General features: G+C 49.2%; 2 protein-coding genes across 6 annotated transcripts in view; one reads left to right on the top strand and one right to left on the bottom strand.

The window, feature by feature from the left end:
- WBP1L (WW domain binding protein 1 like) overlaps positions 1 to 7,381 on the top strand; it is a 57,534-nt gene extending 50,153 nt beyond the window's left edge. For 2 of the 3 annotated variants that reach the window (XM_037805084.1, XM_037805085.1), the window contains exons 3-4: positions 2,291 to 2,452; positions 3,785 to 7,381. In XM_037805084.1, coding sequence (XP_037661012.1) covers positions 2,291 to 2,452; positions 3,785 to 4,527 — 905 coding nt within the window. In that variant the 3' untranslated portion in view covers positions 4,528 to 7,381. Of the gene's footprint in view, positions 1 to 1,900; positions 2,453 to 3,784 lie in introns of those variants that run through there. The other variant, XM_037805083.1, reaches the window with a different exon arrangement.
- Positions 7,382 to 10,743: 3,362 nt separating this feature from the next.
- On the bottom strand, positions 10,744 to 19,885 carry LOC119510683 (steroid 17-alpha-hydroxylase/17,20 lyase). 3 transcript variants are annotated; one of them, XM_037805078.1, is made up of 10 exons: positions 19,534 to 19,885; positions 18,097 to 18,235; positions 17,628 to 17,854; positions 16,952 to 17,038; positions 16,363 to 16,578; positions 15,882 to 16,051; positions 15,246 to 15,349; positions 14,489 to 14,727; positions 12,171 to 12,229; positions 10,744 to 11,040 (listed from the first exon to the last, which is right to left on the bottom strand). In XM_037805078.1, the coding sequence occupies exons 1-10, from the start codon at positions 19,828 to 19,830 to the stop codon at positions 10,977 to 10,979; spliced, it is 1,602 nt and encodes a 533-aa protein (XP_037661006.1). In that variant the 5' UTR covers positions 19,831 to 19,885; the 3' UTR covers positions 10,744 to 10,976. The 3 variants fall into 3 exon arrangements, with proteins under 3 accessions (XP_037661006.1, XP_037661007.1, XP_037661008.1); XM_037805079.1 differs by lacking the exons at positions 10,744 to 11,040; positions 12,171 to 12,229 and having other exon boundaries at positions 14,118 to 14,727; XM_037805080.1 differs by lacking the exons at positions 10,744 to 11,040; positions 12,171 to 12,229 and having other exon boundaries at positions 14,512 to 14,791.

Genomic DNA, 19,885 nt, shown 5'->3' with positions numbered 1-19,885 from the left:
AGAGTAGGGCAGCCAGCTCGCCAAGGCTGGGATGCTAGTTATCAGCCTTGCTCTTGTAGAAGGGCAGCTGGGACGCCCCTGGGGGACAGAGAAAGAGCCATTGCCAGAGACCACACTCTAAATGTCAGTGGGATCTTTTGATATATTGTGTGCTGGTACAAATAGGAAAAAAAATAAGGCATATATTCATTCACAAGTCTCGGAGAGAGGGAGGCTTTTTTCTCTTTTTTTTCTTTTTAAGCAATGTTAATTTTATTTAATTTGTTCTGAAAAGAGATAAATGTAGACATACTGTAGAATTTTTAAACACAAATTGACAGTTACAAAGTAGATGATAAAAAATGCATGTAACATTTATAATGGAAAGAAATTGAAGTTATTGAAGCCATTCAGGATAGAGAACAGATGAACAATAATATAATCTATTCTTAATTACATACAATTTACCTTAAAGTTATTCCTCAGGTAAAATTTGTATTGAGAAAAAATATTCTTTTTATTACAAAGAAGTACATGTTCATCTCAGAAAAAATAGGAAATGCAGATAAGCAAAAAACTAGGGAGCTGGTGGCAAAAAGTCTACGATCATGTCATCCAAGATAACCTCTTGATTAGCTTCCTAATAATTTCTCTAGACCTTTTTCTGTCCAAACATACTTTAAAAAAAAAAAAAAAAAAAGTTGGGATCATATTTTAAACTGTTTTGTAATTGCTGTTTTTCATTTTCATATCAGAAATATCTTCATATGTCAAAAAATAGTATTTTAATGATTCATATTGTTCCATGGTATGACTTATTCCCAGAGGAATTAAAACCTGTTTAGAAACAAATTTATGATTTTTAAAAAATAAAAGCCAGCAAAAGTAAAATTAGTCACAGATATTTTTAAACATTAACTTGTTTCTAGTTCTGTAATCTGAAAGAAAAAAATCTAGAGAAGAAAATTAAAATTTCTCATAATCCTACTAAAAGATCAGTCATTATTTTTGTATTATCCTTTTAGTCTTTTTTTCATATATATATTTATATATTTTAAAAGCAAAATTGGGATATTATATAGTTTATATATTAGTATTATATCTTGTATGCTCACTTTATATATCATGGACATTCCCCCATCTAATCATTATCTATTCTTTAAACATATTATTAATAGCTATATGATACCCTTATAAGCTGGTAAGGTTTTAGTCTGAAATGGACATTCCTTGAGATTGTCCCCATCTTATTCACCCCCACCCCCCCCAAAAAAAAGTGAGGAGGCCAGAGATAATGCTTCTTTTTTAGAGCTTTCTGAGATGCTCTTTAATTTAAAAAAATACTTAAAAGCCTTTTCTGCATATTTTTGAAGACTGGGGAGGGGGTCTTATATTGGGATTTGCTGAGATTCTCTGACTGTGAGCCAAGAGATAATATGGTGGGAGATAAGAACAAATAATCCGCCCAGAGAAAAGAGGGCCTGGTGCCCTCTCCCCTCTTCCTCTACCCATCCTGGAGCAGGGAGGAAGGGGAGGCTGCTCCTGGCCCGGAATCTAATGCAACTGCAGACGAAAGGGAGGTGGCAGTAGATTGTTTATGACAGCGGGAGGTGGAATTGTACCAGAACTTTCCATCTTTAGCTTTAGTGACTTGTATTACAGAGGCATGCTGGGTGGCAGAAAGCCACTGATCTTTATGGTGACATCAGGAGAACTCTAAGAATTATTTTATCAGGAGGGCTGCTCGAGGCCCCTTGCAACTGCTAATCTTCTGAGTCGTGGGGATATTGAGGGGTTCCTTCTGGGTTAGCAGCACACAGTGAGCCTGGTAGATGTCCTTAGGAGCTTGAGCAGGGTTGGGGGGGGGGGCAGCGTGGAGGAGATTGGCACCACAAAAGCTTGAAGCAGTTTTTTTTTTTTCCCAGAGGTCACTTAGAGAGGAAGAATATGCTGTATTAAAAAGTGAGCATATTTATTGCCCACAAAACCTAAAACATGGGAGGACCAATGGGGCCAGGGAGTTGCCTTGACTCTCCTGCCTCCCCCAAGGGCACTGCAGGCTCCCTGGAGTAAGTGACCTCCTTTGCTGTCATGATTTTTACATTCCTCCCCTCTCTTCCATTCCATGTACAAAATGTATGGAAACTGAAAACACGTTCTAAATGTAAATTCTCTGGGCACGGCACGGCAGTTCCTCCCCCCACCCTGTGTGGTGGTGAGGGCCCCCATGCCCTCCTGGTTGTGAACACTGCCTCCTCGGCTGGTACTCACTGTGTGTGCATGCCTCTCCATCTTGCCTCCCCTCCCTCAGGGTTCTGGCTGGTGTGGACCATCATCATCATCCTGAGCTGCTGCTGCGTCTGCCACCACCGCCGAGCCAAGCACCGCCTTCAGGCCCAGCAGCGGCAACATGAAATCAACCTGATCGCCTACCGGGAAGCCCACAGTTACTCAGCGCTGCCATTTTATTTCAGTACGTACACCAAAAGCTGCCGTGCCCCTTCCTCGGCGTCCCAGGGGCACAGACCCAGCGTCCAGCCTGTCTAGCCTGTGCCTTGGTGGCCAGGGCCCCTGTGGGCTTAGGGGGCTGCTCCCCCTTGCCCAGCACAGAGCAGGGTCTCGCAAGTACAGGAACAAGAGGCCGCTCTTCTTAAGTACAGAGGGGCAGGTGCTTTGGGTGCAGCTCCCTGAGTCCCTCAGCGGCTGGGTTCTGGCCAGGTCACTCCTCCTTTAGCAGAGTTTCATGAAGGCAAGTGGTCGGATGATGTATAATGTGAGATTTGGAGTTCAGGGGCCTGACTTCTTCCCATTTTTCTTACTGCCATATGATAGACCTGAGCACAGGCTTCTGTGGAAGGGAAGGGTATGGGTGGTGGCATTAGCATTTCCTGAGAACCAAGAAACTTGGTGACTCACTGAAGAGTGCTCACCTGATTTATCCTTACTTATGTCCTCTTAGATGGTAAATGGAGGCCCAGCTGTACAGTTTGTCCAAAGCATTCTACAGTGTGTTTGACAAAATGAAATTTTAGTCATAATTGTTTGAATTCCATATCTAGAAGGAATTGAATGCTTAGCACAGTGCCTGGCATATAGTAAGTGCTCAATAAATGCTAGTTATATTATTATATCATAAATAGATCATCTGTGCCTTGAGGCATTCACTACATTCAAAAGTTAACTCACCTGGGAAGTTCTTAATAAGCCTTGGATGACTGAAGCCCCTTGCCCTTTGCTGGGTACCCATCCACTCTTGATCGGAGTCAGGGTGGGGCTTGTTCTGTCTTTCTAAACCTTCTCCTGAGACAGAACAGAGATTTCTGACCTCTCATGGTCCATCTGGAGGGGGCAGGGGAAGGGAAAAAGTGGTCAGGAAGTCTTAAATTGGGATTCTTGACCCTGAGCCCTATGGGACTTAGGTAGAGGATAGTCTGAGCAAAAAACGTGATGAGACTGTGTGCATGTGGAAACAGGTCTGTTCTAGGCAGAAATTATTTCTTGGCCGAACACCACGTTTGCCTAACCTCTGCCTTAACTCCTAGACAGGCAGGAAGTCCTTGCCTCTGAAGCGTTTAAGGCTCTCAGATTTCAAGGTGCCACATTAGGTCTCTCCCAATCTGTCTGTCTTTCTCTGTAGAATTGCTCACAGCCCTCTCCCCTGCCCACAACCGAGAGCTGTAGGCCCCACTTGGTGGATATTGTCGGGGGTGGGAAGAGTCAGGGCATGTGTTTAGTGTGAGCTTTGCAACCTGTCCTAGAACAATTGCCAGTGCAGTAATTTCTCCTCCCTGCCTCCCCATTTTAGGGTTTTTGCCAAACTATTTACTACCTCCTTATGAGGAAGTGGTGAACCGACCTCCAACTCCTCCCCCACCATACAGTGCCTTCCAGCTACAGCAGCAGCAGCTGCCTCCACAGTGTGGTCCTGCAGGCAGCAGCCCCCCAGGTGCCGATCCCACCAGGGGCCCCCAGGGTGTGCAGAGCAGCCCCTTGTCTGGGCCCAGCAGAAGCAGCACGAGACCCCCAAGCGTCATCGTTGACCCTGAGCCCTCTGACGTGCCAGCTGACCGAGCAGCCACCAAAGCCCCTGGAATGGAGCCCAGCAGCTCCATGGCTGGCCTGGGGGAGCTGGACCCAGTGTCCTTTCTGGACAAGGATTCCGAATGTAAGGAGGAGCTGCTGAAAGAGTACAGCTCTGAGCCTGGCAGCGCCCTACCTGACAGCAAAGATAAGACGCCTGGCAGACATCGCCGCTTCACAGGGGACTCGGGCATTGAGGTATGTGTGTGCAACCGGGGTCACCATGACGACGACCTCAAAGAGTTCAGCACGCTCATCGACGATGCTCTGGATGGGCCCCTGGACTTCTGCGACAGCTGCCATGTGCGGCCCCCTGGCGATGAGGAGGAAGGGCTCTGCCAGCCCTGCGAGGAGCAGGCCCAAGAGCCCGGGCACCCCTACCCACCACGACCACCTGCCTGCCTGCTGCTGAACACCATCAATGAGCAGGACTCCCCAAACTCCCAGAGCAGCAGCTCTCCCAGCTAGAGCAGGCCCTGCCTGCACCCAAGAACTTGGCAAAGCAACCAGGGTAGGGGAGAACCACGAAAGAAGCATTAAACAACTTTCAGAGAAAGTGGTACAGCCACTTCATTCTTTTCTTTTCCCCCTCCTGTATTTTCCTACATCTCCAGGTACAGTTTGGGGTGTGGATGCCTCTCCCCCTACAAAAGCACAGTGTTGTGGGCGGGGCTGAGAAGTTGGTTCTGTGACTCATTCCTCACCCCCCACCCCCATCCCTTTTTTCTCCTCTTCATGTCATATCTCAGCTACCTGCTTAGGACAGAAATGTGTGTTTTAAAAGCCCCCAAGGAAGGGGCTGGGACTGTGTCCTGCAATGATTCTTGGTGATGGAGTGGATTTTTCTCTGATTTTAGTTGAAGAGAGCCATGCTGTGTCTCGGTCCAGGCAGGACTACAGTTCTCAGCCCTGGGTGAAGAAGGAAGCCACAGAGACCCAGGGATTATCATCCTTGCCAGTGTCTACAGAGCTGGAACTGAATTAATCCTCTGGGAGGTTGAGAGCTGATGGGCAGTTGTGTGGTAGGTTTGAGGAGGCTTGTTGATCTTCCAGATTCCAGGTGACAAAATCAATGCACCACTGTGCATCCTGGAAGGGCCTCCTCCCAGCAGGCTCCGGCTGACTGCAGACTGGTTCTGGTGAGGAGGATTATATACTGCCTTCTCTTTCTTCCTTTAAAAACAAACAACAAAGGAAAACTAAAAACAAGAACCTTGCCAGTGGGCAGGCAAGAATTCTGTTCTGGAAAAGGGGAGATTGAGGCTCTCTCCCAAGTAGGCCTTCAAAGAGACTGGCTGCGGTTGAGCCTGAGATGTTTTGTGTGATGGCTTAGATGGGGACTATCTTTGGAACTTTTGCGGGTGAGCAGGATGCCCTGAAGTGTGGGGGGTGGGTGGAGGAGCAGCTTCTGCATCTCCTCCCTTTTGTCTGGGCGCAAAGGTGCCCAGTGCCCTCCCTGGTCCCAAGCACACGGCCTTCCGGCCTTCATGCGTCACTGTTTTATATGAACAAACCGAGGGAGGAGACTGGGGGTCCTGAGAGAGGGCAGCCCCATAGCCTGTCTCTCACACAGTATTTTCTCTTTGATTCTAAATTAGTTTTATTGTTTGTTTGTTTTTTTAACTGACCACTTGGAAGAAATACCTTGGTTATCTGTGGTTTTCATGCCCTTTCCCTGTCCTCCCCCCTCCCTTTTTTAAATGGGGTAAATCATTTTCCTGTAGGCTATGTAGAGTCTAAGTGGCCGTGGTGGGGGTGAAGGCAGCCGCACAGGATCCTTATCTCCATGATTTGGCTTCCGATAACCAGTTGAGCTTTGATAGGAATAATCTGAATGGAGAAAGCAAATGGCTGAAACTAACATTCCCTGTCCAAGCCCTGTCGATATGAGGAGTTTGGTCCTTCCCCCACTCTTGCACGACAGTATTCAGACTAAGCATTGACATTATGGTAAGAGAGGAAAAAAATATACATTTATACAAAAATAGACAAATCCAAGGCTGTGAGGCGAACACTTATCCACATTTAGATTCCACAAAACCAAAATACATGTTGAACACAGTGAAGTCTGAATACAGTGACTTTTTGGATAATCTGTCTGTCCGTTGTGTGTGAGCCCCAAGCCCTGTTTTCCTGTGAATATACTTTGAAGCAGCCGTTCTGCTCACATTAGCCACAACGTTTGGAGCAAATATGGCCGACTCAAGGTAATTTATTTTATGCATTTACTGTTTACTGAGCAAATGCCTGACTGTGTACTTGGATGTATTCAGCAGCATTGTCAACGGTAGTCCCCATGTTTGCCGGAGATCTTGCGCTCTAAGTAGAGGTTTTACTCTACCCCTCACTGCAATTTGCACACTTCTCCGTGGACACTCAGAGGTCTGTGTTCTGGTCCCTGTAAATGGAAACGTGCTCGGAACATGTCTGCCTCCCTCGGCTGCTCCTGGCCCTCAGCACCAGCCCCCGGTGGTGCCCCCAGCCACTTGGGACAGAAGACGAAGGTGGAATTTCAGACAGAGGCGTGGTTGAATCTTTGGTGACAAGCTCGGACTAGCTGTTGCCCAGATGTGAGCCCTTCCCAGAATTGCCAGGAGGGCTTGGCAGGTACCACAGGCTTACCTCTGTCTGCTGAGGTCCAACCCGCAAGCTGGTGTGGCCAGAGTGGGGTGAGAGCACGTCATCAGCCCGCAGATGCCTTTCCTTCCGCCTTTTTTTTCTTCCTTAATCCCAAACAACTCACTGAAGTGTCTCAAAGGAGCACGAGTTTACCAAAACGAATCCTTCTTCAGTTAACTGATCAAATGGATGAACTCTGGCCCTCTCAAAGTTTCCTCCCCCGATTAGAGAAGGGAACTGGGTCTGAGTGTTAACTGCTGGGTTCACTGCAGCGTCTTACCCCAGAGGCATGAGAAGAAGAAAACGCAACTGATGGAACTGGGCTTGATTCCAGCGGTCACCGTTTGACCACTGTGGCAGGAGGCTACCCTGCTTGGTGAGAGAGATGGAAATCAGAGCTGAAGGAAGAGTTAGGGGGCCATGGAGACTTGACTGAGTCTGGTGTTCCAGGGAAACGAGAAGGAAGGGGTTGGTGGAGGGTTTGGTGCTACAGTGGGGAGATTTGCAAATGCTAACACATTCCTGTATGAGGCACATCACCATTTGTCAGTTATTGTGAATATGTGTATTTTAAGCAATAAGATTCAGCTGGTCAGACTTTTCTGGGCAGTCTCAGTGACGCATTTCCTGTGCTGTGATTGTTCTGAAGACAGAGTGGCTCTAACCACTGTGAGAAGCCCAAATAAAAAATCGATCCCCCAAATCCTCCTGCTCTTTATTCTTGCAGCACTATGTTCCTTTTTCCTTCTTCCTCAGACTTCAGGGGGTTGCACCCCAAAACACAAGTGCTTTTCCTTATCTACACCAAGACCAAGAGGAGTTGCATAGCAGTTGAGGACAGGGCCCTTGGCCAGGCAGCTCCCGCAGGGCCCAAGGGCCGGATGACACTGCTGCTGAGTCCACGCTTGGGCCTGAGAATTTTCCCTCACAGCCTCTGTCTGTCAAGGGTATATTTCTCGTGTTTGGAATAATTTGTAAACTCCCACAAAGAGGTAAAATCAGACCCAAAAAAGCAGAAACAAGTTTCGTCAGATTCCCTGTAGCTAAAACATGATGTTTAAAAGGAAGCCAGATCTCTTTTGTTGATTGGATAGAATGCCTGTGGCTGCTGAGCCTTGGGATTTAATACACATGTCTCGAGCCACCCACCTTGTGCCCAGCACTGTGCTGGATGCCAAGTGTAACGCAAAAGAAATACATAAGGCAAGGTCCCTGCCCTCTAGAAGTTATAGTTAGGAAGACAAACAGACCCTTGTGAAATAGTTAATTAACAGTTTAAGTAAAGTAGGTTCAGATGACCCAAGTGAGTGGTGCAGATTTGAAGAACCTTGAGTAGTGGGAGGTAGTTTGAGGTCTTGAATGCCAGGCAAGGACCCTCAGAACAGATTTTTAAGCAGGGGGGAAGCCACCAGTGTGCCACCATCAACTATTTTGGACCAATGATTCTTTCCTACAACAACGAGTGTTCCTTTGTTCATTTTACTCTCTGCTTAAGACCATTCTCTTAGAACTTCGTGCCTCTTAGCTGTAAGTCCCAGCTCAAAAGACCATGGGATGAAACAACCTGCTAACTCTGCCCAGGAAGGGGGCACCCCTACCCAGCAAGACTTCTCTTTGGGATGCTTGCAGGTGGGCAAAGCAAGTTGATGGGCATCCTGTTAACCCCTCTCCTCCCAGAAGGGGTCCCTGCCTCCCCAAGGGTTGGGCACTCTGATGGGCTGGGCTGGGTGGTGCCGGCAGTAAGCCTTGTTCCCCTCACCCCCTGAGCTGCCTATCCAGGCCTTACAGAGACTCTAGTGGGATGGCTGCTGTCTACCTCTAAGCTGGTGGGCTCCAGGCTACCCCAGTGGAGCCCTATTAGCATCTAATGCGTCAAGGGACGGTTCTGATGTAAGACCACAGGGAAAACCTGGAGGAGTACATCGTTACTTCCTTCTTTCCTTTTAAGCTAATATCTGAGTGGCAAGGAGACAAAATGGTGCAACTCCTATGGGCTGGTGGTCAGAAGGTCACACACGCACCCTTGATACCCAGGTCTGTAGGGTCCCCTCACTTTACCCCTGACTCCTGAATCCCCAAGTCCCTCATTTCCCTAATGAGGTATGACATGGGCTGTCTCTGTTGCCCAAGTGACCTGGTTCAGGTGGAGACAGTACCAATGCCCTGAAGCCCAGAACCAAGTAGTTTTGACAACTAGAATTGCAGGAAACTTCCCATTTTCCTATTTCCTCTTTCAGTTGGGGAGTGGGGCGTGGAGTGGGGGAAAGGGGGTTCAGGATTTGGAGGAAGGGAAGTGGTTTTGGCTGAATGTTGGCTTTCTTGAACCTGCTTGGGAGGTGTTTGGGATGCAAGCTTTCAGCCTAGGGACAAGTAACTGGCCTCACTTGAGAGCTGAGCATTTATTGAGCACCTACCATGTGTCAGGCACTGGGTATGCAAATATGACTTAGACCCAGCTCCTCTTTAGAAGAGCTCACAGTCTAGAGAGGAGGAAAGGCACGTCAACAATTTTAGTACCACATGGTACTTGGCTTTAGTACCCCAAAGCCAAGAAGTATGTGAGCATAGTATGTTATGGAAGAAGAATTAGCTTGAACCTGAGTTTCAGGCAGGGCAGTCTTCCTGGAGGAGGTTACTCTAAACTGAGCTTGCCAGATGAAAGGTGCAAAGGGAATTCTAGGCAAATTCTAGGCAAACATTCATTCAGCAGAGTACTGAGTGCCTCCTAGGTGCCAGATACTGAAAAGCACAAAAAAACATGGGAAGCCTAAAACAGGAGAGAGTGTGTGTGTTGTGTCTAAAACTGCAAGCAGTTTAATCTTTCTGGATAATTACGTTCTGGGAAGTGTCAGGAGATGTAGCTGAAGAGGTAAGCTGGTAATAAAAAGCTTTTAATATAAATTGCCTTTATTGTTCTATTTATTGACGCCTTACATATGCCAAGTCTTGTCTAAGCATCTTACTTAACTTCTCTCAGCCTCAAAACAGGCCTTGCAGGTGTGGTCTGTTATTATCCCTGTAAGTAATAATAGAGTTGAGGCATTCAGAGGACTCGACTAACTGACCCAAGATCACACCGCCAACAGAGTGGTAGAGTCAGGACTTGAACCCAGATCCACTGACCCCAGAACCCATGCACTTAACTAGGAGGCCATAGTTGTGAAGTTGGCACCCACAAACTAGGTGAAAAAACTTAGACTTCTTTTCAAAGGTGATAGGGAACTAGAGAAAGGTGTATTGAGCAGGGGACTGACGTGGTGAAAGAAGAACCAGGCACCATTTCCTCAAGAATTACTGTATCCCCCTTGCCGATGTCCTAAGCCCCCCAGGGACCCGCACGCGCAGCCAGGCTTCACCTCCAAGAGCCCCTCGGGGCCGACGTGGCCTTGGGCCTGTGATTAGGTGGTGCTGCACACATCTCCTGACCGCCATTAACGGGGAGGGCTTAAGCCCCTGGAAATACGGTAGAATTCTCAGGAGTTAAGAGTTATTTGGATCTCCTTTGGAAGGAGAAGAAAATAGAGCTTTCAGTGGTTTGTGAGAAGAGGATTTTTTTTTAATCTAAAATTCCTTCTCACTCTACATAAATGTGCTCCTCGCTACAGTTTAATATTCCTTCCATTTTGTTTTCTCACCAAGATGTCTCAAGAAACCCAATCCCACTGGAAAATGTTACAAAACACTCTCTGTGTTGGAGCCATGGAAAGAGTTTGTCTTTGGGATCTCCACCCACTTCCCAGCTGTCAGCCTGCCGTGGCTCCAAGGAGCGGGAGGAGTGGGGCAGCAGGCCAGGGGCTGCGGGGGGCCTGCTGGGCCATCTGGGGCTGTGGGTGGGTTTCTGAAGAGCCCGCCTGGGGGTGGACCCGTCTGCACACACTCGCTCGCCATCTCCCTCCCTCCTTCCTCACCTCCCTCCCTCCTTCCTCACCTCCCTCCCTCCTTCCTCACCTCAGCTGGTTGCCTTTGGGAGGTTTGTGTAGAACTTAGAGAAGGACTTATTTTGTTTGTTTGGATGTAGGCAAGAATAATTAAGCCAATATTTATTGAGGCACTAAACACGCTACATAGGTTTATATCTAATTTGCACAGCAACACTGAGATAGATACTATTATTTCTACAGTACCTCAGTCCCCCACATTACAGACAAGGAAACGGGTTATGGAGGCCTAGTAAGTTGCCCAAGGTCTCTGTAAATGATGACACTGGGAGAATTTGGCTCTGGAGCGTACCCACTGTCCTCTGTGACTCCACAGGTGTGGGACTCTCCAGCTCACACAGCTCTTCGTGCTTTTCACCTTCACCAGAGTCTCAGACAACGGCAGCACAGGTGGAGAGTGATCCATGCTTCATAGATGAGGAAGCTGCAGTTCAGGAAGTTAGTGAAGGTCCTAAGAACTAAGGGCTAGGAAACTGGGGAGCCAGGGGGCGGAACCCAGTGTCTGCCTACCCCACCCACTGCCTCTGGGATTGGATTCCTATCTCCCAGAGATGGGTGACAATACTGAGGAATTTGGCTGAAGAGAGGACTCCTAACTTGCTTCCGGAACCAACCAGAACATTCGCCCACTCTCACTCAGAGCCACTCACCCAACACCACCCCACGCCAAGGTTCCTAGGGAAGGGATTAACCTCCTCCACAGGGGGGAGGCTCAGGGGAACCATTTTTCTGAAGGACAGAAGCAGCTGCTTCTCCTGGGAGGGCCAGCTCTTGCCACTTAGAAGAGCTGATTATTAAATTTTTAGGAATCTTGTGAGCTGGTTATTAAACACAGCCATTATTAAAAATTATGTTAACTTACAATTAAATATATTAAAAACAAAGGTAATAAATACCCAAAACTCATCATTTCTGAATTATTTTATATTATTATTATCTGGGCCCTTGATGTTATTTATATATTTATATGGTAGATATACTGTATAGTGATATTTACTATATAATATGATGATAAATATTACATAATGCTATTGCACATCTCTTCCCAGCTGCACATTCAGTGACATCACTTTGGTAGCTTGAAATTGGTCATGGTCAAGAGTAGCTACCCCATAGAAATTGGCAAACACTACAAATCAGGGCTCTGTTTCCCCGGAGAGAGCTGGTTGTTCAACACTTATTTACTATCAAACTACTGATTAGGAGTGGTCTGAGGCTGGAGAGGTGACTGTAGGATCTTGGCAAAGACCTTCCAGCTTTGCCAAGAATCTGGGCTGCATTCTGTGTAAGGAGATGGGGCTTATTTATCTATCACTGGGCCAAGTGATTTAGAGCATTTGTCAGTCCTGTGTGTCTAACCTTCTACTTGTCAGGTGCTGATGAGCAGGATAAAGAATGTGAGAGGACCCACCTTGAACCCCAGACACTTAGGGGTGGACAACATCCTTGTGGGGTGGGGGGCACCACACTCTTTTCAAGCCCAGGCAGATGCTCAGACGTACAAGGGGTTCAGGACCAAGAAACAGAAGCCGAGTGCTGAAAGGGGGCACTCACGGTGAGCTGGGAATCCCGAGTCCCGAGGTACATCCTGGAGGAGGACATGCACTCTGAGCCTGAAGGATGGGAGGATTTAGATCAATGGGGAAAAGACCTTCCAGGCAGGGGAAGAACAGAGTTTGGGCAGGAGTCAGAGTTCTTGAGGCCGTTTTTTGAAAGGCCACTCGGCTTTGTTCTTTCCCAGGCCAGACCCACAGAGAGCCCTTCGGGACGATCGCAGGGCACAGGAGGGAAAGTATGGCTGCCTCCTCATCCTGCATCCCTGGAATCTTGGATTCTGGTCCCAGCCCTGCTTCTAAGTAGCTGTGTGACTTGGGGTAAGTCCCTCAGTTTCCATTCTTCAACATGAAGGGTTAGTCTCTAATTTCCCTGCCATTCATTGTTCTGGTCTATTGTTGGAGTCTGGACATTTTCCACCCCAGGTAAACTCAACCCATTGCGTCTACAGAGGACACAGGCCTACTAACTGTTTATCTGTTCATCACTGGTCTGCAAAATGCCTTTCACATTCTGAGCTAATTTGAAATAACTCCCGTCCAGCCAGTCCGGCTCCCCTCTGCTTTGAGCTGAGGGTAGCTCAGCTCTAGTCCAGCAGCTGGTTGATGGGGGCAGAGGGCCTGTGAGGGGGAAGTGGACGATCTCCAATTTAACCCTTTCCTGTCAGTTCACTGTGGTGTCATCATCTCTCCCAGGCTGCTGTTGATGGGGCCTGGGGTCAGCCACAACTGCCCACAAACTCTCCTATGGGCTGTTGACAAGGTCGTGTGGTCACTGGCCAGTGAAGGCCAAGACTGAGTTGGGGAGACAGTAGGGAATGGGCCACCACCATTGGATTAGCAAAGCTCTTTGGAAAGGAAGAGGTACAGCTCTAATTGAAAACCTGACCCTTCCTCCTTAGAGGGGCTCCCCTAATTTCTTCTCTCTGAGCTCTTGGCCAGACAGGGTTCCCACCTTGCCGTCTCTCCCACCCACAGCCAGCCCTGTGCAAGGGGAGAAAGACTGAGCTGTTGATGATCTGAGCCTGGTCTGACTGGCGCCAGGGAGCTGGGGCTGGAGCCTCTTTTTAGGCTAATGGGCAAGGGTCAGTTTCTCCCAGGGCGTCTCAGGACATCCTTAACTTGCAGACTGGTCAGTGGCCAACGTTTAAAGATGCTGGGCTCCATTTTCCAGTGAGGCAGTTATAGACCGCCAGAGTCAAGGCGCTTCAGCAGAAGGCAGCTGTAGAAACCCCTTGCCTTGCCTGGCAGTATTTGCCCAGGGAGGAATGGGGGAAAAGGGGACAGACATGCCAGTCCTGGAGATTCAGACCAAGGAATGGGGAATGGTGGGTTGAGTTTGTGGATTATATATGCTCTCCTAAAGCCAAACCTTTGAGGTACATGCAGTGATGCCTCTTTGTATCAAAGAAGATAAAATCTATTGCTCTGCTTTTCAAAATACAATCCCATGTCTCACCACCTGCATTGCTGTCACCAAAGTCCAAGCCACCAACATCTTCTTCGCCTGGGCCAACTCAACAGCCTAACTGTCCTCCCTGTTCTCTCTCACCCTCTACAGACGGTCCCCCTGTCAGCAACCACGGTGATCTTTTAAAAATATAAATTGGATTACTCCACTTATCTGTTTAAAACCCTCCAGTGACTTCCTATCAATCTTGGACTAAAAACCTAAACTCCCTGCAGCTTACAAAGTCCCTATGGGATCTGGCCCCGGCTTCCCACTCTGACCTCACTGGAATCCACTCTCCTTTCAGCTCTAGCCTTGCTGAGCTCTTCTCCCACCCTGAGACCTTCTCAGCTGCTGTTCCCTCAGCATGGAACACTCTTCCCCATGTCTTCACTCTTTCCTTGGCCACCTGTCTAAAGGGATCCCTCCCCACCTCTGCCATTCTTGGATGATGTCACACAGTATAATGGACTTCAAAGTATTTATAAGGCTCTGAAATTCTTATTTATTCATCAGCCCTCACTAAAATGTAAGCTTCAAGAGCCCAGAGAGTTTGAGTGTACTGGAATTGTGTATAACAGGTGCTCAAAATATTTGTTGAAAGAATGAGTGAGCAAATAAATAAATGAATGAATGAACAGCTCAGGAACCCTCTGAAAAAACTGTTTAGTTTTTGCATCTCACTGCCAGTGCTGCAGGCCGGAAAGGAAGGCAGAGTGGGCTGGGAGGAGGAGGCACAATGGGGCTGGGTGGGAGCAGCAGCTCTAATTCTGTGCTAAGGGGCATAGAATACGGGCGGGTTCAGGGAGTGCTAGGTCTGGCCTCTAGGGGCTACCCTCAGCATGAGCATCCCTCCAGGCCTGGCGCACCTTGATCTTCACTTTGAAGGGCTTGATGAGGAAGACCACTTTGGGGTCGCCCTCCAGGGAGGGCAGCTGCCCATCTTCTGGCAGCTCCAGGTCAAACCTCTGCAGCATCCAGGCCATGGAGAGGAAGACTTCCTGGCGGGCCAGGATCTCACCCACACAGGAACGGGGTCCCGCTCCGAAGGGCAAGTAGCTCAACGTTGGTGAGATGAGCTGGCTCCTGTTTGGGTCCAGGAAGCGCTCTGTGGACACGAGGAGGCATCATCCAGGGGCCAGGGCAGGAGCAAGGAGAGGTGCACCTCTGCCCTTTCGGAGGATGAGACACGGCTCTGCCTGGGGAGCCCCAGGCCAGGGCAGTAGACATACTTGGGAACAGCCTTACTTGAGGGAACCCCAGACCGAGGACAGATGTGGTCCTGCTCTCAGGTAGCTCTTAATCACCCAGAAGAAATATACAGGAAGGATGGAAAGAAGGCGGTATTAACAGATGAAAATGCCACCATCTGATGGAGAGGAGACAGACTTAATGGGGTGACAAATGCCTTGGGGGCTTCTTGGAGGAGTAAATTTACAGTTGATGGGAGGAGGAAGGAGTGAGAAACCCAGATGTGGAGAGTTTGGGGTGTTAACAGGTTCATGTGGTTGGAGCCCAAGGCTTTCCAGTAGCAAGCTGAGCAGAGGGGATGGGGTGCTGGAGTGATGAAGCACAAAGTCCAAGTTAGCCAAGTGGCCCAGGGAACAAGGCAGGGCATGGACTCACCAGGCATGAACTGGTCTGGCTGGAGCCACTCCTTCTCATTGTGATGCAGTGCCCACAAATTGATGACAACTCTTGTGCCCTTGTCAATGGCAAACTCACCAATGCTGCTCCAGAGAGAGACAGGAAAAGGGGGGGCTGCAGCATTGTCCTCCCCTTCCTGCTCAGCCCCAAGCCTTCACATTCCCCACTCCTGGGGAAAAAATAGCCCTTCACTCCCTCATCCACATTCCCTCCTTTCCTCAGCCTCTACCAGATAGGATAGGAATCCAGCCCTTCTTCAGTCCCATCCTCCTGACAAAGCACTTATGTATTAACACTTGTATACATGGACATTCATTTCCTGGCATGTGGGTGTGCATTTTGATCTGGTGTGTATATGTGTCTGCTTTGGCTACTGAGCTGGGTAGGAGCATAGAGCACCCCAGGTTTTCATCCCAGACCACGTGTCCAGGGTAGCAGGCAGCCTCTGAGGGAGGTCAGGTAGATCTGTGGATTAGTCAGTGGGTGTCAGTGGGTGGGATGATGGATAGTAGTCAATGGTTCACTATGGGTTGACCAGCAGGCTGGGAGCTGGTGGGCCGGCAAGCAGTGTTGCATGCATCATAGGGTTGGATGTTACTGGGAAGGAAGGCACACCTGGAATCACTGGTTGCCTTGTGGGGGATAAGAAGGGGAGCCACAGGTCGGATGCGGAGCACCTCTCGGATGGTGGCCTCCAGGAGGACGAGGCGGTTCCGGTCACTGACAGTTGGTGTGTGGCCAAAACCTATGTTCTGATCAATCTCCTCCTGGATCATCTTCTTCAACTGAGGGCCAGAGAAGGTGGGTGTGACCAGGAGAAGCATGGACTCAGAAGAATCCTATTGTCACATCCAGAAGAGCCTGTCCCAGACACTTCCCAGTGGTGCCTCTGCAACCCAGGCCTTGCTTCCAGAAGATGGGGCAGCTCCATCCTGGGGCTAGAGCCAGCAGCTGCTTGGGTGAGGGACAAGGCAGCCCAGGCTCTCTGCATAGAAGGCCTGAGGTGTTGGTATTGCTTCTCCCTCTCTGTGGAGCCTAGAGGTGGGGCCGGTGAGGTCAAGGCTAGATAGGTAGATGGGAGTAGAAAGAAGCCTACCTGAGGATTGTGCAGCAGGAAGGCCACAGTCCACTTCATCACAGAGGTGGTGGTTTCCACACCGGCCCCAAAGATGTCTCCCACCGTGGAAAGAATGTGTTTATCAGAAAGCAGCTTTGAATCCTGGTCTGGGCCACTGTTGTTATTGTCTGAGTTCAGCTTGGCTTGGATCAGTATGTCCAGTAGGTTGGTGATAGAGTTGCTGCTGAATTTCTCCTGGGTTGGGCAAGGTTGGGAGGCAGTGATAAAGAGGGAGCCCCATCAGCAACACTCCGGCTGCACTTCCATCCCAGATTAGAGACACAAAGGCCTCTTCCGCCTTGGAAGTGATTGAGTGGAATGGGGCTGAGTGGGACCAGTGAGCTTGTGGAGGTAAGAGGCAGTGCTGGGCCCTTTTCCAATTTTGGGGGTGAGTGAGTCCCTTCTAGATCCTCTTCAGTTGCTCACTTTTCCAGCCCACTCATTAATGGTCCATCTTTATTAACCACCTACTATGGGCCAGACTTTACTAGGTGTTGGTCCAAAATGGACCCTGACCCTGCTCTCATGGAGCTTTCAACCAAGCACTCCCTTCTGCTCCATCACCTACCTTGTATTTTTGGAGGATTTTATCTAGCAGTTGATTTCGTATGTTAACACAGTTCTTCATCATTTTCAGGGTTTTGTTGGGGAAAATCTGGGGAAGAGAAAGAAATCTCAAGTCTATCCCTCTGCTATTTTGCTTCTCTAGATACCAGAATCCCTTCTGGAGGCAGATCCTAGATTTCTGTCTCCAGAGAGCTCCCACTCCAACTCCTATCTTCAGCCAAAATGGAAGGCAAGATGGGGACACAGGATGGGATCATCAGTGAGAATTAGGACAATTCCAAGAAAGGGAAGAGGGAACGGTCTCTACTGCCCCTTCCTCATTCAATCAAACATTAATCACTGATTGACTCTGCTGGGTGCCGGCTCTGTAGAAGTAAGACAGACTTGGGTCTGAAGCCTTGGACAAGTTCCTTAATCTTGCTGAGCCTGTTTTCTCATCCACACAATGGGCATAAAACCCACCTCCCCGGGGACTACAATGAATAATGCATGTAGAGTGCTTAATACTGGCACGCAGTAATTGATAAATAAATGAAAGCCACTATTATGAATAGGAAAAGGCATGATTAGAAAGATAAACTATTTATGTAGAGAAATGGCAGAGATCAGAGGAGGTAGAGGTCACTGGCTGAGGTGATCAGGAAAAAGATGGGGGCTCTGTCAGAGTGTCTCCTCACCGTCAACCAAGGGAAGATGTTCACCAGATCATTGTCCAGAGTATCCACGATGCCCTTATTGTACTCCTGTATGACCTTCACCTCATGATCCCCGTACTTGTAGGAGGAGTTGAAGCAGATCATGCAGATTATGTTGGTCACCGCCAGGAAGACAGGATAGTCCAAATCTATGGACTTTCCATTCTGGGTGGCCAGGAAATCACATAATAAGCTGATTTCCTGACATACTGAGGGGAGAGAGAGGCATCAGGGTGGGGAATTAAACAGCATTCTCACCCCCTCTCTACCAGTTCCCTCTTAGCCAGGACAGGAGGCAGCAGATGCCACTAGAGGGCAGTGGTAGCCAAGAAAACGACTTGCACCATCCACAACCCACTTCCCCTCCCCAACCCTGTTCTTTCCGCCCGTGAGAGAAAGGGCAGCCCCTGCGGGATCCAGGCCCAACCCCAGGGGCCAGCCAGGCACTCACTGATCTTCTCTAGCCTCTGGTTGCCATCTTTGAAGAGGGCAAAGGTGGCCTGCACCAGCTTCCGATGCAGCTGCCAGTGGGGACCGTAGTCTGCGAAGGCAACACCCTTTTGGTTGTTTGACAAGATGTCCAAAGTCACCTTTGGAGAGCAGGTAAGGCTGTAGGAATCAGACACCACCCGCCTGCCCTTGCCCAGCACCCCTTCTCCTTGCTGAGGGAGAAGGTGGGTACCTGCCATGCCGACCCCCATGTGGGCACATCCTTGCTTGTTCCACCATGACTGAAGGTCTACTCCCTACTCCCAATTCCATCAGAGAGACAGTACAGTGAGGAGAAAGGAGGAGCCCTGAGTTAGAGTATAGGAGTCCTGGAATTCGGCTCATTATCAGGGTGACCTCTGGGCCTCCTTTTCCTCATCACTCTACAACCAGGGGATATAAATAAGCCCTCCGAATTGTGCCTGTCCTAGGGGCCCTCTGGGGGTGCTAAAGGCACACACCTCACCTCATATTTGCCCACCAGTCAGCCACATCTGGAGAGTACAGATGTCCTGTCTGCTCAGTCTGGTCTTGGGCCAAGTTGCCTCCTCCCAGGGGCACCCCAGAAAGCATACGGATCCAAAGCCTTCCCTCTTCCATCCCTGGTCCCATCTGACTAGCTGCCTCCGTCCTCTCTGTCCTGGTGAGAAGTGCTCACTAGAGATGGGAGCGACGTTGTTGGCCAGCAGATCTGCCTGACTGGTGCAAGGACCAGTGACCAGTGATCCTTGGCGAGGTCACAGATAAGACTCTTGGGGAGAGCATTCAGCAGCGGGGTGCTGGGATGGCCACGCTTGGCCATGCTTCTGGGTGATTAGTGCCTCCACCCCACTGGAGCATCACAGCTAGTGCAGTAGGACTGTTGGTATCCCCCAAATGCTACTGCAGGTCAGCCCCTTGTGAGCTGGAACAGCTAGGGAGTGCTCGGGAAATGACAGTTCCAGCACCTTGCCATGGAGGATAGTAATCATGATCCCCTTTTCCCTGTCAAGCAGTAATGTTAATAATAGCTATTTATTGAGTGCTTACTGTGCTGAGCATTAGGCTAGGTGCTTTATATGCACTATCTCATTTAATCAGAAATTGGGCCCAGAGAGATTATCATCCACTTCAGGGGTGACATGACTAGAATGAGGGATCCCTGAACCCCTCAGGCTGCCGCCCCCACTGCATCCCACCTCCTTGGCAGCCTGGAAAAGGAAGTCCTGTAATTCTTCCTGCCCAATTTAGAGGCTGGGTGGGATCTGAGGAGTCGCTTCCTTCCCATCCCTCTGCCCATCTGTCTTTGGAAGAATTACTGGTTATTGGATCTGTAAGAGTCATTCCAGCCACGGTCTTGCTGGAGGAACTGAACAACTCCGGAATGGGTAAGGGAGGAGGAAGGATGGGTACCACTTACCACATAGGGCCGCCCGGAGAATTCCTTGCTCTTCTTGATGAGCACCTCCCTGGCCAGCTGATGGTGGCCGACAACCACTGTAGTCTTGGTACCCAGACGAAAGGAGAAGATGGGGCCGTATTTTTCCTGCAGCTTGAATAAGTTGGTATGCAGATGGCCATGTCTGGGGAGGAAAGGCAGGCTGCCCACCAGAGGCAGGGCTGGGAGGCTCTTGGGGTACTTGGCACCAGGGCGTCTTATCTTGGGCCAAAGAAAATAGGCTAGGGTGAGCAGCAAGAGCGTCAGGAGCTCCCACATGATGGCTTGGTGCTGGTGGATGGACAGACAGCTGTGGAGTGGGAGAGCTACAACC

Source organism: Choloepus didactylus, chromosome 15 (genome assembly GCF_015220235.1).
Source record: "Choloepus didactylus isolate mChoDid1 chromosome 15, mChoDid1.pri, whole genome shotgun sequence".
NCBI lineage: Eukaryota > Metazoa > Chordata > Mammalia > Pilosa > Megalonychidae > Choloepus > Choloepus didactylus.
This window is presented reverse-complemented; position numbering and strand designations above follow the sequence as displayed.

Excerpts from the sequence above, each read along its gene's own strand:
- LOC119510683 (XM_037805078.1), bottom strand. The coding sequence starts at position 19,830 with ATGTGGGAGCTCCTGACGCTCTTGCTGCTCACCCTAGCCTATTTTCTT. Across the intron at positions 16,052-16,362 it reads TCCTGCTGCACAATCCTCAG|TTGAAGAAGATGATCCAGGA; the intron begins GTAGGCTTCTTT and ends TCTGGCCCTCAG. Across the intron at positions 12,230-14,488 it reads CCTTCAAAGTGAAGATCAAG|GCTCAGAGTGCATGTCCTCC; the intron begins GTGCGCCAGGCC and ends CCCATCCTTCAG.